This window comes from Halichoerus grypus, chromosome 6 (assembly GCF_964656455.1).
Source record: "Halichoerus grypus chromosome 6, mHalGry1.hap1.1, whole genome shotgun sequence".
Taxonomy (NCBI): Eukaryota; Metazoa; Chordata; class Mammalia; order Carnivora; family Phocidae; genus Halichoerus; species Halichoerus grypus.
In genome coordinates, this window is record NC_135717.1 from 72,677,542 (window position 1) to 72,692,553 (window position 15,012).

General features: G+C 48.2%; 1 protein-coding gene across 14 annotated transcripts in view; it reads right to left on the reverse strand.

Moving 5' to 3' along the window:
* Nucleotides 1-4,839, reverse strand: part of PARD3 (par-3 family cell polarity regulator) — a 643,037-nt gene extending 638,198 nt beyond the window's left edge. For 6 of the 14 annotated variants that reach the window (XM_078075365.1, XM_078075366.1, XM_078075364.1 and 3 more), the window contains exon 1: nt 4,348-4,837. In XM_078075365.1, the coding sequence (XP_077931491.1) occupies nt 4,348-4,467 (120 nt within the window). In that variant the 5' untranslated portion in view covers nt 4,468-4,837. Of the gene's footprint in view, nt 1-4,347 lie in introns of all 14 variants that reach the window. The other 8 variants (XM_078075357.1, XM_078075360.1, XM_078075356.1 and 5 more) reach the window with 4 other exon arrangements.
* Nucleotides 4,840-15,012: the final 10,173 nt, after the last annotated feature.

Sequence of the window (15,012 nt, forward strand, 5' to 3'; positions counted from 1 at the left end):
GCAAGGGAGGAACCCACTTTAGACATAGGGAAATGCATTTCTGTAGGGTTAGTTTGCCCAAGGTTAAATGGTAATAAAAAACAGTATTACCAATAATACATCAACCTAGGTCTCCAAACACAATCCAAAGCTCCCACCACCCCCCAAGAGAAGAGGGCTATGGGGGAAAGCAGTGAGTTAAAAGGTTCCAGCAACTCCCCTCCCTCACTTTACCCTTCTATTCCTTACTCAGCATTCAGCAGCATTTTAGACTGAAGGCAGATCCCATCCAAATAGCTGTTCTAGATATCCTCCCAGAGGACCATTAGCCCATATTGCTGCCCTGCCCAAATACCCTACTCCTTCCCGTACCGTCCAACTATACAAAGTCCCAGTGTCATGCCCTGGCATTCACAATCCTCCTCCTGATCCTGACCCACCATCTGGCAAGAGTGCTCCGCAGGAGCCAAACTAGCCCCAAAAGCATGAATCACCTGTGTTCACACAATCCCCTCCCTCCCACCTCTCAGGATAGCAGCAGATGCTCTCCGGAGTCTCGTGCCTGGACCCCACTGCAGGCCTTCAGAACCAGGACATCTTAGCCAGGCAGATGCTTTCTGAGATCACTCCACCATCCATTTAGGAAGCACTGCCCTCTCATAGGGCTAAGCCCAATACCAACTCTAGTGACCAAATAGGATCCCCCTCCCAACCCAATGCCATAATAACCACTCACACCTCTGAAATCCAGAAGCAATTACTGTCTGTACCACCCTGTTGCTGATTAATGCTCCCACCTACCGTTACTATTTTATGTACTCATCTGGTCTCCTAGATTATATTCTTCTCGAGCGCAAGAATTTCATCTTACATTTCCCCATAGAGCGTAACGTTTTGTACGCAGCAGCCCTCCAAAATATCAACATGTTTTTGAACAAACACGAAGATTTTCTTATCTTTCTCCTAACCAGATTCAGGATGTACAGCAGGGAAAATGGGAAGCCTCAGGGCCAGACTTGATTCACTCAAAATTCAAGACTGGCCAGCAAAGAAACCTCAGAAACCAAGGGCACCACACTAAAAAGTCACTGCAGTTGGTGCTCTGCACCCTGTGTCCATCAGGACTCAAGGATGAGTCAGGCTGCAGGCACGAGAAGAACGAACAGACACATATACAGCAGACAGTCCTCCAATTCGAAGCACCCGAAAATAGTTCCTGCAACATAATTCTCGATGTCTAGCAGAACACCCTCCTTAAGCGGGGTCTGGATGAGGATGGGTGGGTGGAGATGGGACAGCCAAAACATTTTCACCCATCAGTGATCATAAGCAGAAAAACATTTTTTCACTAGAGGAAAAAAAAATGCTATGACTAAGTGTAAGCCTTTAAATATCTGCTTATGGAGGACATTTCTGGTATTAAGTCACACCACTCGACTGTCCAGAAAAAATTAATTTGTTTAACCTGAAAAGAGCTCAAATATAATGCCAAATAGCCCCATCACACTACAAAATGCTTACTGCAGAGAAAGCCTTAGTGACTTGGGATCTTTCTTTCCCTTTTCCTTTGTTTGTTTTTTTTTTGGGGGGGGGGGGTTGGCGGTGGGAGGGAAACTTAGTTGACTTTTATACAAAGCCATAAACATGATCTTTCCACATTTTTCCCCACCAGATGGGAGTTTGTGTCAAGCCACATGTCACCTAGCAACTTAAACACCACTCCACAGCTAGCCAGCTACCAAATTCTTCATACAAAATTTACCTTGTCCTATTAAACAATAAGAGGTAAAAAAGAATTAAGAGTTAAAGCAAGTGTTAATATGTGTTAGCTTCATAATCACCTTAAATAAGGTGGGAGAAAAGAGAAGAAAGACTAAAGTTTAATCTTAACCATTACCTAACAATTTAAGAAGAAAAAACACCAATGAACCTGGAAGACACTCAGGCTCTTGCAACATCTGAGAGTCAACAGTCTTGTGATCCAATGATTAAACTCTGTGTACTACAAAGCCCATCTTAAAATTCACCTACTGAACTGTGAATTGCACTGAAAGAGCCTTTAAATAATTTTAGAACGCCCTGACTCATCTCTGACTCCTCCTTCTCATTTACATCCAACTCCGATGCTACCATCACCCTGAGAATCACCCTTCCTTCCATCTCCACCTGGTCATCTCACACTTACCCTCTAAAAACTCAGCTCATATGCCCCTTCTCTTAGGCATACCTCCCCAGACTCTCTTAAGAAAACCGCACTCCCTTTTCCATGTTCCCAGGTCACTCTGAAACAACTACCGCTAATATTTAAAAACAAGGTCCAGATGTATCACTAAGACCCCTCAGTTACATCTACCCAACATCCCAGACACATTCCCTTCTCCCTGCACCACAGCATGATAGTCCACAACACCGTCTCCTTCACTTGAAGGACCTCGGAGCCTCTCGTCCTAGACTCTTACACTCCCAACTTCCACAAAGCAGCCAGTGGGTCCCCTGGATGTCCAGCACCCAGAACAATGCCTCGAACAAGTAAATGCTTCAGAATTTCTGCGGAAGGAATGAATGACTGGATCAATCAACTACATTTTTATCTCCCAAACAGGCTTTTCGACCAATGTCCACAGTGTGCATAGTGAAACACAACTAATTTTAACCAAGTAAAATTAGTAAAATGAAAGGAAATGTCCTCCCTATTTAGTAACACAGGCACACTGCCTAGGTTATATTATTGTATTTCTCTTTCCTTTCACAACTTATTTTGGTCTCCAAAGTGCATAAGCAACCTGATTATTGATTTAGAACATTTAGATCATAAACTGCCATTTATAAACAATCTTTTAAAATGCTAAATGTAGGTTTAGAGAGTTATGTTTCCCCTTGTCAGCACTGCAAGATAAACGGGTGCCCAATTTCCACTAATTTTGATTTTCAATAACAGTTAAACCAACTGTAAGGAACATTTTAGAGCTGTTAAATATAGTCAACATCTTCCATCTTTATGTCAGGTTCCTAAATGTTCCCCGGATGATCTTCAAAAGGCCAAATTTACCCTATTCTTTCCAATATGTGCTAAAAACAAACAACGGTGTAAAAAGTTTTTCTCCCTTAATTTCAGAGATTACTGGAGGGCGCACCCTGTATACACTCAGGCTGGCAAAGCCACCGGCCCCTCGCCTGCCGCCCCAAAGCCCACAGAAGGTAGGCCACTCCACTACCGGAAACAAATGAGAAATTTTTTAAGTGAACATGCCTTCCACCAAACGTTACTCTACAGCAAAGGAAATATCCTCAGGTGCCTGACAGAAACTTCGGAGGCGTAGGCTGTTGTCAAACACAGACAGCCGATAAAACAATTTAACAAAATGCCTTTTCACTTCTGACACATTGTAGAGGAATGCAGTTAAGTGGAGACAATGTTATCACTCCACGAAGAAAAAGGGAAATCTACTCCACTCCGAAATCAGGCCCTAGCTCCGCAGCCCGCACCATATGGAACTAGTTCCAGATAGGTAAACGCTGAGGTCCTCGCAGAAAAACTTTTCATTCGGTGACTGATTTCAGGGTTGTGCCTTTTAAAGGAGTCCTGCACGGGAGCCCCTCAACACCGAGATTCCGTGCCCAACCAATGTCCGCGAGCCCATGGAAGCGCGTGTCCCTCTCGGGGCTGCCGGCGACTCTCCCCCACCAGCTGCCCCCAAACCGCGCTGCGCCGGCCCTGCCCGCGCGCGACCGGGAGACGAAAGGGCTCGTGGCTTCGGCTCTTTCCCCCGCCCGGACGAAGGCAGTGTTGGAGTACAAATGCAGCCGCTCTCCGCCGTGCGGGGAATAATTAAACTCTCCTCCAACCAAAAAAAGTTCCTTTTCCCCAGCCTTTGCCGCGGGGCCTGGGAGCGGGGAAAGGCCTGAGGCTGGATTTCAACCGCCTGCAGCCTGGGGAGAGGCGTCCGGCCAGGTTTCGCCCGCGCCCCGGAGGGCTGAGTTCGGGCTCGGTTCCTAGGACAGGCTCCTAAGGGGCGCCTGTGGCCGACGCCCGCCCCGCGGCCGGAGCCCCGAGGGAGAGGCGGGCGGCGCTCGGCCGGGGAGGAGCCGCGGGGTCCGGCGCTCTCACCCGGGGCTGCGCCCACCCCACCCACCCGGCCCGCGCGGAGAACTTTGCCGCCCGCAGCCTGGGGCGGGGGGCGCCCGCGAGGCCCGGCCCGGCCGCCGCACTTTCCCTTTCCCCGCCTCCCCTCCGTCTCCCTCCTCCCCTTTCCAGGAAGCGCCATATTGATCCCGGCGCCTTCCCCCTCCTCCTCTTCCTCCTCCCTCTCCTCCTCCCCCCTTCTCCCGCCCCCACCCCTCGCGCCCCGTGCGCCCCCGGCCCCTCACCTTGGCGATGGCCTTCCGGTAGCGGGTCACCGCTTGCTGGATGAGGCTGAAAACTTTCATGTGGCCGTCTCCGCACGGCACGACCACCCGGGTCCTCCCGAAGCACACGGTCACTTTCATGCCGCCGCCGCCGCTGTCGCGGGCCGGCCCGCGCCCCTCGCTGACCGCGGCCGGAGCGGCCCCGGGCAGGGGCGGCTGGACGCTGGGCGCGGCGGGGCCGCTGCACGGGCGCGCGGGAGGCTAGGGGCGCGGGCAAGCGGCGGCGCCGGGGGGCCGCTCGGCTAGCATGCCCGGCCCGGCCCGGCCGCCCTCGCCTGGCCCGGAGCTCGCCTCGCCTCTCCCCGCTGCAGCGCCCGCAGCCTCCGGCCACCTGTTCGGCGTCTCGGCGCGCTGGACGGCGGCGGCCCGGGGCTGTGTGGCGCTCGCGCTCACTCGGGGCCGCTGGGGGAGGGGACGGCGGCGAGGGGAGGGGAGGAGGAGGAGCAGGGCCGGGCACACAACACCGCGCACATGCGGCAGGGGGAGGCGCGGCCCGCTCCCCGCGCGGGGCGGAGCGCACGGCCGCGGCCCCACGCCCCCGCCGCCTCCCTCCCCAGGGCGCGGGCGGCCGCGGGACCCCGACCGCACGGCCCGCCCCTACAGACGGCCTTCCGCCGAGGCCCGCCCTTTCCCGGGCGCCGCCACGGAGGTGGGAGGCCGGGGCGCCCCTCCCCCCGCCCTGCCGACCCCCGCGCTTGGCACCGCGTCCCCCACCCGCCCGCCTCAAGCACTCCAGCGCGCTGCAAGGGCTGCGCTCGTATCGCTGAGCCCCTCCTTGGGGGCGCCGCTCCACACCCCCCACCCCCGAGGTCTCTCCAGAGCCCACCCCCTTTCTTTGTCACTTTTAATCCCCTTCCTCCGGCTAGGGGGTTCGGGAGAAATCGTTTCTAGAGAAAACACTTCACTCTTGGCGCCGCGGACTCTGCGCACGGAGACGGTTCGAGAGGAGCCGTCCCCACGTTCCCCCAGGAGGACAGGGACGGGGCTGGTCCGGGTTGTTCCAGCCGAGGTTTCTCCTCCCGCGGGGGCCCTCGCGCCGCCGACGTCTCCCCCCGCCCCCGCCCTCGCTCGGCCCGCATCTTGGCAGGGTTTTTGCACTGGCTCGCTTGCCGGGCTGCAAGGCCGGGCGGAGGTTGTTACGCGTTAAAAGCAAAAATTAATCGTCTGCTCTGGGGAGAGGTTGGTGAAGCTCTGACTCGACCCGGCCTTTCTCCAGAGGCCATAGTATTTACCTTGAAGTTTCCTGTGACCCGGTGATGACCCACCCACTTCAAAATGTAGAATTTAAACCTCTGCAATTTTATTTCTTAAAATTCTGCAACACAAGCAATCCTAACGCAAATTCATGAACAATACCTTTAGAATGCCTTGGGGGAAAGCTGTGCAAGGGGTTCCCCACGATGCGCCGGCGCTTAATGCGGGCCCTTAAACCCCAGGAAAAGAAAGAAACTCCGTAATGGGTTACATGCATGCGGGAGGTGAGACAGTTTTTTTAAAAAGTGGACGGAGTCAAGAAAAGTAACTGGCGCTCGTCTCTGTCTTAGTTATGAGCTATGATTCCTTAATAACGGGATGTCACTGTGTTTAAAGAATGACAAATGTCAGCAAAGAGTCGTTTGTCCATGTCTGTCCTAAATGGTAGTAACTTCATTTTGTCCAGTTATTCCTAGGATATGTGAAAGCAATTAACAGCTCTCTTGAGCTCAAGTGGAACGTCAGCATTTACAGCAGGAAGAGCAGGTGATCATCCCTCCATCCCATCCCACCTTCCATTTTAAAATAAGGAAATAGATCATCTGTTTTCCAGAATCCCTGCACTTTCCCCTGCCCTACACTGCCCCAGGTATAGTACAATTTGTCATTTAAAAAAAAAAAAATTATACTTCCTCTCATCTACAGCCCTTGACCAACGTACTCATCAGTCCCAGCAAACCAGCACAATAAGTAGGTGCTGTGTGTCATCATCACCATCTTACCCCAGGATACTGACTGAGTGTTGAAGTCGCTTGCCCAAGGCCACAGAGAAAGCTTGAGGCAGACCCAGAAATAGAGTCCAGGTTTCCTTCCACGCATTCATGGTAAAGGCTCATTATCCTCATATTTGGCTGCAACATTCCACATTTCTACCCAATAATTAAGTTTGTGATAGTTTGTAACTATGATAACAACCCATGCTGAGGTCTTCTTGCTTCTTGTACTAATAGTTGGATCCACAGCAATTACCAGTAATTGTAGATGTTGTTTCTGTTTTAATGCATTGGGGAGGGAGGAGTATACTAGTTTAGAGTGGGGCTTTCTCAAAATAATTCTGATTGAAAAATAAGTTGAAGAATAGCCAGAGCACATCAGACACAAGTCTCTAGATTCAGATCCTGACTCTACCAATTTACTAGTGCCTTAGACATGGCACTCAGTCTCTCTCTAGCCTCAGTTTTATCAGCTGAAAAGAGGGCTGATGATCTCCATCTCATCAATTATAAGGATTAAATAAAATAAAGTATTGACACTTAGCACAGAGCCACCACATGAGAGTGTGTAGTAGAGTCGGTTACCATAATGTAGGTGAAGGGTGACAAAGTTCAGGACAGGATAGCAAAAGATAATGTTGTGGGGAAGGAAGAACAGAGGCAAGAGGAGCCCAGGGCTCAGAGAAATCGCCGGACTGGTGGTAGAGCTGCTCAGTGACTGGACCAGGGTTCATGACTCCCAGGTCTCTACTCGATTCATTTTAATTTGATTCCACATGCAGTTAGAGAAGAGCTTCCATGTGGAAAGCACTGGCTAAGTATTACAGAATTATAAAAGTGAGTAAGAAAAAGATAGTATAGAGGTTGGAATAAGATAGTTATTGCAATAACTTTAATTCAAGATGTTAAATATTAAGTGCCAGCGAAGTGTTGAGGGCAGTACTAGGATGGGAGATCTGTCTTCATAGAAGAGGCAGCATCAGAGTATATGCGTACCACTTTATTTATGTCAACTCCTTCCATTACTCAATAGTTAATAAGGGTTCAGACAATTTTTCAAAAATACGATCCATAGGACGGGCACCTGGGTGGCTCTCGGTTGGGCAGGCGACTCTTGATTTTGGCTCCGGTCATGATCTCAGATGCCTGGGATGGAGCCCCACCTCAGGCTCTGCACTCAGCAGGGTATCTGCTCAAGGATTCTCCCTCTCCCTCTACCCCCCAACCCCCACTGCTCATATGCACTCACTCTCTCTCTCAAATAAATAAATAATCTTTTTTAAAAAATATGATCCCTAGGAGTAATAATTAAAATGTCTATTTAACTAACCAGATAAAGCCTTAAAGTTTTATTTAAATCTACCTAGTTTTTCTAGATATAGTGATTCCCTTTATATTAATGATTGATGAAAAACTAATGCTGTGTTAATTTTAGATACCAGACTCTTAGGTATCTTGAGTCAAATTCATAAAATTTCCTCACAAATAATGAATCTACTCTCACCGATGTGCTTTACTAACATCTAACCATGAAGATGCATTAGAGCCAGGCTACCTAACTGCTTCTGGCCTGAGTGGGCATAAAAGCAAGCCCAGTCCTAATGAGAAGCAAAATCATCAAAGTCAAGGGTGGAATGTTATATAAATATTTACCAGTGTGTTTACTCTCTTAAATTCAGCATATTTCAGGTGAAAAAAAAATTGTAGCCCTTATCTTACTTGTACTTCTCCTTTACAGTTGATTGATTCAATTGGTTTTAAAACCCTCAGAGAATTCTGAGAATTAATTGGGATCCACCTGGGCTTTGTGCCTATCTGCAAATGAAAACGGGCAGGTGTGACCACCTGGACTACAATCTCAACCATATCTGGCAGCACTCATGTGCACCATGAAATAGATACACACACCACATGTGCGTGAGCACTATTGTGTTACCCAGCATCTTCCCCTTAGAAAGGTAATAATTAGGAATTAAGAAGACATTTACAAGAGTTTTTAAAATTCAGTCATACATTGAAAATTGAAGTTATCTCTGGGATATTTCACACACATATTGAGTGCCTACTCATAAGTATTATACTTAACATCATGTTAACACTTGTGTATGCCAGCCTCGCACAAGTGCAGTCTAATAGAAGAATTGGACCAGTATTCACCAAATGATTGTTGTCCACCTCTTTGTACCAAGCACTGCACGGTAGGCTGGGTATGTAAGTTCCTCTCTCGCGAGGTGCTCAGTCTGGTAAAGATTTCAGACGTGGACAGGCAGCCACTAGAGTATGACAGGTATTACATATGAGGGGCAGTGGCCTCCAGAGGAAGTATACACTCCTTCTGGGGGAAAAGGGGGAGAGGTGGAAGCAGGCCATCTAGAAGAAAGCAGTCAAGAGAAACAAAAAGCGAACCCCATTTGTCACTTTAAATCTTCAAGTAGCTGCAGATGAAATTGATTTTAACAATGTCTCTTATTTAACCCAATAGATCCTAAATATTATCATTCCCACATGTAATGAACTTTTTTTTAATTTTTTTTTAAAGATTTTATTTATTTATTTGACAGAGAGAGACAGTGAGAGAGGGAACACAAGCAGGGGGAGTGGGAGAGGGAGAAGCAGGCTTCCCGAGGAGCAGGGAGCCCGATGCGGGGCTGGATCCCAGGACCCTGGGATCACGACCTGAGCCGAAGGCAGACGCTTAACGACTGAGCCACCCAGGCGCCCCGTAATGAACTTTTTAAAAATACTAATATTTTTCATACACCTTTTCGTATGAATTCTTCATGACCTTCATGTGTAGTTTATACTTAGAGTACATCTCAGTTTGAAACCAGCCCTCCATATTCATTCACTCATGCATGACTCATTCATCAAACACTGAGAAACTAGCATGTGTCCAATCTCATGAGGGTTCAGTGGCTGCCTGTGGCTCGTGGCTACCGTACTGGACAGCACGGCTCCGGAGGATGGGACTGCTGATGGCTGGAAGCCACAGGCACCATCAAGGAACTTACAAACGGATTGAGCTCTTTGAGGGCAGAGACTATTATTCACAGCACTTCCCCAGAATTGCTCTGCGGTGGGGGAAAAGAGGACTTCATGACATAGATATGAAGCGCATAGTACAGCTGTGTTTAAGAAAAACACAAAGATTGGGGGAAATAAGAGCTGCACTTGGGCACAGTAGAGCCTCACTGTTGTGCAACATTAAACATCAGTCTAGTAACCGTGGTTTTTCTAATGAAACATGAGCTCGTATGAATGTACGGGTGGGAGAAATGGCCAACGAAAAGAAAAAAAAAAAAAACAAGAAAGGAAAAGAGTAAGAGAGGAGAGGAGCCTTAATGATCCCCAACCTGCTGAAAGCAGTCATCAGACACGAAAAGTACAGGGAGTGACTCGGTTCACAACAAAAGTAAATTGTACAGGACAGGGCGGGCCCTGCCAGGCTTCCTCAGGCCATCTCCTTTTCCCATCACATCCAACGCTGCCTCTTCACCCTTGAGGCTAGTATAATCCAAATGGCTCCAAATGGCACCTGACTCACCAGCTTGTGATTACAGGATGGGGTAGTATTTACTTTTATGCCCTGACCACACATACCCAAATCCTCACCTTCAAAATATCGCAGGGTCGCCCTCAACCAATCCATCAGCTCTAGTCACCACATTCTTGCTCTCCTGTTCCAGTTCCCAGAAACAACTGGAAGGTGTGTCAGCACTGCCCTGCTGATACAACCTGTCTTGAAAAAGCTAGTGTCCAGGCTGAGATCACCTCTTCTAGATGTCCCCAGTGTCACCCAGCGTCAAAGACTCAGAAAAGGCCTGGGTTGCCTGCCATCTTTTTGACCCCGTCATGATCCACCACTCAGAGCCCGGGTCCCCAGTCAAATGCCTCTCTCCTTCGCAGGCTCCAACATCAAAGAACAAGGGAGCTTGTTGATGAAGTCCATGAAGACACACCCACCAGGGCACAGAGCAGGGGAGAGACTGGTGCAGATGGTGATATTAAACTCAACTACAGTAAAGACAGATCTGTAGAAAGATCAAGCAAAGCCGTCTGAGCCATTTATTTCCTGGTGGTCCAACATCACCCAAGGCACATTGGATTCAGAGCATCCAGTGGCTGGAGAGGTGTTTCCACATGATGCTTTATAATCGCCAGTCCTTTCAGCTGAATCTCTGAAAGCAAAGTTCAGGGTCAAATTCTCTAGCAAGGCCTAGAATGCTGACCTTCTAAGTTGCCAGGGAAATCAGAGGTGTAGGGAGCAAGATTGCTACTGTCTGTGGGGTTTTAGAATCTGAATTGGGATTCTCTGCTGGGTAGGAGACCATTCTGCCTTCTCTCCAATGTGGGCAGGGTTCTACCAGGAACACAAAGTACCGGAAGTCTTTTTTTTGTTTGTTTTCTTGTTTTTAATCTAAAAAACTCAGAGAAAATGAGATAGGAATAGGGGCAGATCAAGGGAATAATTTTAAACATTCCTTAAGAAGTAAAATTCTCCTCACCCAGAGGACACTTTATGTTTGACAACTAAAGAAAAAGGGGTGAAATGAATTCACATAAAGCCTCACACCAATGAGTTAAATCTCAGCTCTGAAAGACTTCTGGTAAGGGGATAGGAACAAGGTTTTAAAGGCTATTTAACAAATGTGGCTAAGGAGTTTCATTCACTACAGAGAAAAAGAAAAGCAAATGCAATGAGACTGATAATTGGAACAACGTGCTTTTTCTTGACCCTGTCAAGTTTAAATGGCTAAAATTCTCAAATCGTGAAACAATGAGGATGAATAAAGGAAAAGCTTTAACTGGAGTCAACTAACTATGTGAGGCCTTCTCAGAGTGTGTCCAGGGCCAGGGGTATCTGGGTTACCAGTGTGAGACCCTTTCAGTGCCCCCTACCCCCTCCACACATTGCCAGCTGAGGGAGGAAAGTGCTCTTCCCCCCAGAGCACTCATGTCAGAAGGAGGTGAGTGGAGCTGAGGCTGCTTTGTGACCAAGCCCAGTCTCAGGGCCCCTGGCATTCTATGCAATAATTCAGGTATGCTGGACCCGTGCACATCCAGCCCTGCTGATCCTCTATACCTGATTTTAAATGGCTGACTCATCCTTCCCTCCTCTGTCAAGTTACTCTGTTAAGCTAGGAATTCAATTTGAAAAGCTCTTTCTGGTACTTTGGAATTTCATCTGCTCAGTGTCTAAGAAAAGGCTGCAAGCTTGTTTCAGCCGGTGAGGTTTCCTTGGGTGAGCATGACACAGTGGGCCCCCACCCTGGACCCAGAGCTCACAGAAGTAAAACACCTTTTCCTGACAAAACAACAGACCCCCTGCCATCGCCCAGCCCTGCCTCCAATGGGTGATCTTTTGAGCCAGACCATGTCATTTCTCTGCTCAAAGCCCTCCAGCGCTGTCTCTTTCAGAAACAAAACCAAAGTCCTTATAAAAGTTTTTAAAATATTTACTATCTGACTATTTACAGGAAAATTTTGCTGCCCATGGTTTAAAGCAATGTACAGTGATTAGAAGAGAAGAGGCAGTTTAGAGTAGAAATAGCATTTGGCTGGAAGCAAGAGAGGAGACTCCTTCCACATTTGCTTCTCATTCTTCTGAGACCTTGACAAGCTAATCTCTTGGGACTTCCATTTCCTTATCTTTTGTGGCAGATACACACTAAAGCAACCCCCAGAGAATTATACCCTTGCATAATCCCTTCCCCTTGCGTATGGGCAGAACCTGTGACTTGCTTCTAATCAATAGATATGGCAAATGTGATGGGATGCCGCTCCCATAATCACATTCCATTCCATAAGACTCTATCCTAGCACACTTGAGAGAGACTCTCCTGATGGCCTGGAGAAATCAGATTGCTATGTTGTGAGTGGTCTGTGGACAGGGGTGTGTGGCAGGAAACTGCAGGTGCCTTCAGAGCCTGAGGACAGCACATGAGAAGCGGAGGTCCTCCATCATACAGACACCAGGATATAAATTCTGCCAACAATTCTATGAGTTTAGAGACAGTTTCTTCCCTAATTGGGCCTCCAGATGAGAACACAGCCCTGCTAACACCTTGATAGCAGCCTGTGAGGACCTGAGCAGAGGACCCAACCAAGCTGTGCCTGGACTCCTGACCCCAGAAACTGTGAAATAATAAATATATCTGTTTTAAGCCCACTAAGGTTGTGGCAATTTGTCACATAACAATAGAAAACTAATACATCTGTTCAATAAAGTTTTTGAATTATATTTTAAAATACCTTGAAATCCTAAGGTTCCTCTTAAAGCCATGTAGCCTGAGGCTGAGAATCACGTAGGATGCATATTAATATACAGATTCCCATGGCTTTCTCCCGGAGATTCTGATTCAGTAGGTGTTGGGTGGGACCCTGAAATCTGTATTTTTAATCAGCATCCTGGTTAACTCTTGTCACCAATTAAGTTGAGAAAGCACTGACTTTGTTGTCAGAAAAATGAGAGGAAGAGTCACCGTGGGCTGAAGTGGTCAGAACTGACGTGACTGGGGCCTTGAAGAATGGAAGACGAGTGGAGATATTTGCATGGCAAACATACCATGTTGTTCGTGCACTTCCATGCCAGCCAAATGCTGGGTCCCCTAGTTGGGACACTCATGTCTGATTAAAAATTCCTGTTAATTCTCTCACCTCCTCCTGGAAGCTGTCATCAAAATCCCTTTAAAGGACACTTCTCCCACTTCTGGGTTCCCATTATATTTGCATACAATGCTGTCATTCATTCAGCTAGTGTTCACTGAGGGTCTACTATGTGCCAGGTGCTATTCTAGGCTCTAGGAATAGAGCCACGAGCAAACAGAATACAAAGCCCTCCCCTTACTTAGCTTATATTCTAGGATCTCAAACCGTACTCTTAGAATGAGTGTTAACTTTCAGCAGTTGTTCTCGAAGTGTGGTTCCCTGGACCAGTAGCATCAGCATTGCCCAGGAACTTGCTCAGACTTTCAGGCCCCACTCCAGACCCACTGAATCAGAAACGATCAGGATAGGACCCAGCCATCTGTATTTTTAAAAGCCCTCCTTTGCATTCTGATGCATGCTAAAGTTTGAGAACTACTAGTTAACAGGTCTGTCTCCCAGTTACACCTAGGCCTTCCACGGTATTCTAGTATCTTACTCACATTAGCCTCTAGAAACTGTCAGAGAAAATGTTCTGAATTCACGTGTTGAAGAAATTATGCAATGGATGACTGAACTTACAGTCATCCTTAGAGTGATATGAGCCCCAAAGTACTGGAGAACTAACTCAAAATAAATTAGTTTTATATTATTGAAATCAAGTTAAAATTAATGTCGAAAGATCACTTGATGCAGAGTAAAGTGTCTTAAAAGCTTTAAAATGAACAGTGAATTGCAACCTAAGAGGTGGCTGTGGGAAGTGCAGAGTGTGGACCTCTTGCCTTAGACACACAAGAGGCTGTTCTGATCTGTGTGTGTGCATGCATTTGTGCATGTGTGTGTGCACTGTGTGTGTGCATGCATTTGTGCATGTGTGTGCACTGTGTGTGCGTGCATGTGCATGTGTGTGCACTGTGTGCATTTGTGCATGTGTGTGCACTGTGTGTGCGTGCATTTGTGCATGTGTATGCACTGTGTGTGCGTGCATGTGCATGTGTGTGCACTGTGTGCATTTGTGCACTGTGTGTGCGTGCATTTGTGCATGTGTGTGCACTGTGTGTGCATGCATTTGTGCGTGTGTGTGCACTGTGTGTGTGCGTGCATGTGCATGCACATGCATGTGTGCACAACCTCCCTTTGCTGCTCTGGGTCTCTGCTCAGCCCAGCTAAGTGTGGAGAGTTGTTCCCTGCACCCTTAGGGCGGTTCATCCTGAGATCTTTCAGGCAGGGAGGACCTATGGAGCCAGAGCAGGAGGCAGGATGACTTGGGCCTTTTTAGTATATGTGCTGCCGAAGCGAGCACTGACTTGGGACTTTTTGCGAAGCAGTGCCAACCAGACAGGTCTTGTGGAAATGGAGGATTCTTGGACATGAGTGGCTGGAGGTAAAGAATAAAAGGTATTTTGGGGGACCCACTAAAGTACACATTTCATGCTAAAATTTCACAATTGTTCAGTAGTGAGTGAGGAATCTTAGAAGGGTTTGAAGTACAAGACGGGGCTAGTGAAAGTGTCTGGTGGGCCAAGGACTGGGATCAGCTAAGATTGCCTCCCAACCTCACCATCATGCCAAAATGGTAACAAGAGGTCATTTGGGGGCTCCTCCCTCCCCCACAGCTAGGACTTAGGAGAGCACCCCAGCCCAAATGGAAAGTATCTCCCTCCCCAGGAGTGCACCACCATCAGCTGCTTGGGCCTCTGGTTCATTCTGCTGCCCTCCCAGGTGTGACCACTCATTCATGGTCACTGCCTCCTGGGTGTGTCCACAATGTCTCCCTGCACCACTGCAGCTCACCCCACCTGCTCCTCACTGGGACATCCTGATGCTTCCCAAGGCCTGGGGTGAGCCTGTAGCTTGCCCACCTACCTCACTTGCCACAGCTGGAGGCTGGGACAGCCATGCTTTCTCCGAGGTCCCTCAGAAAACTTCCAATGCGCCTAAAACTGGCCAGAGCAGGAAATGAGTGGGGCTATGTAGGCTGTAGTACTCCAGCTAGCTCATTTTTCCCAACCCT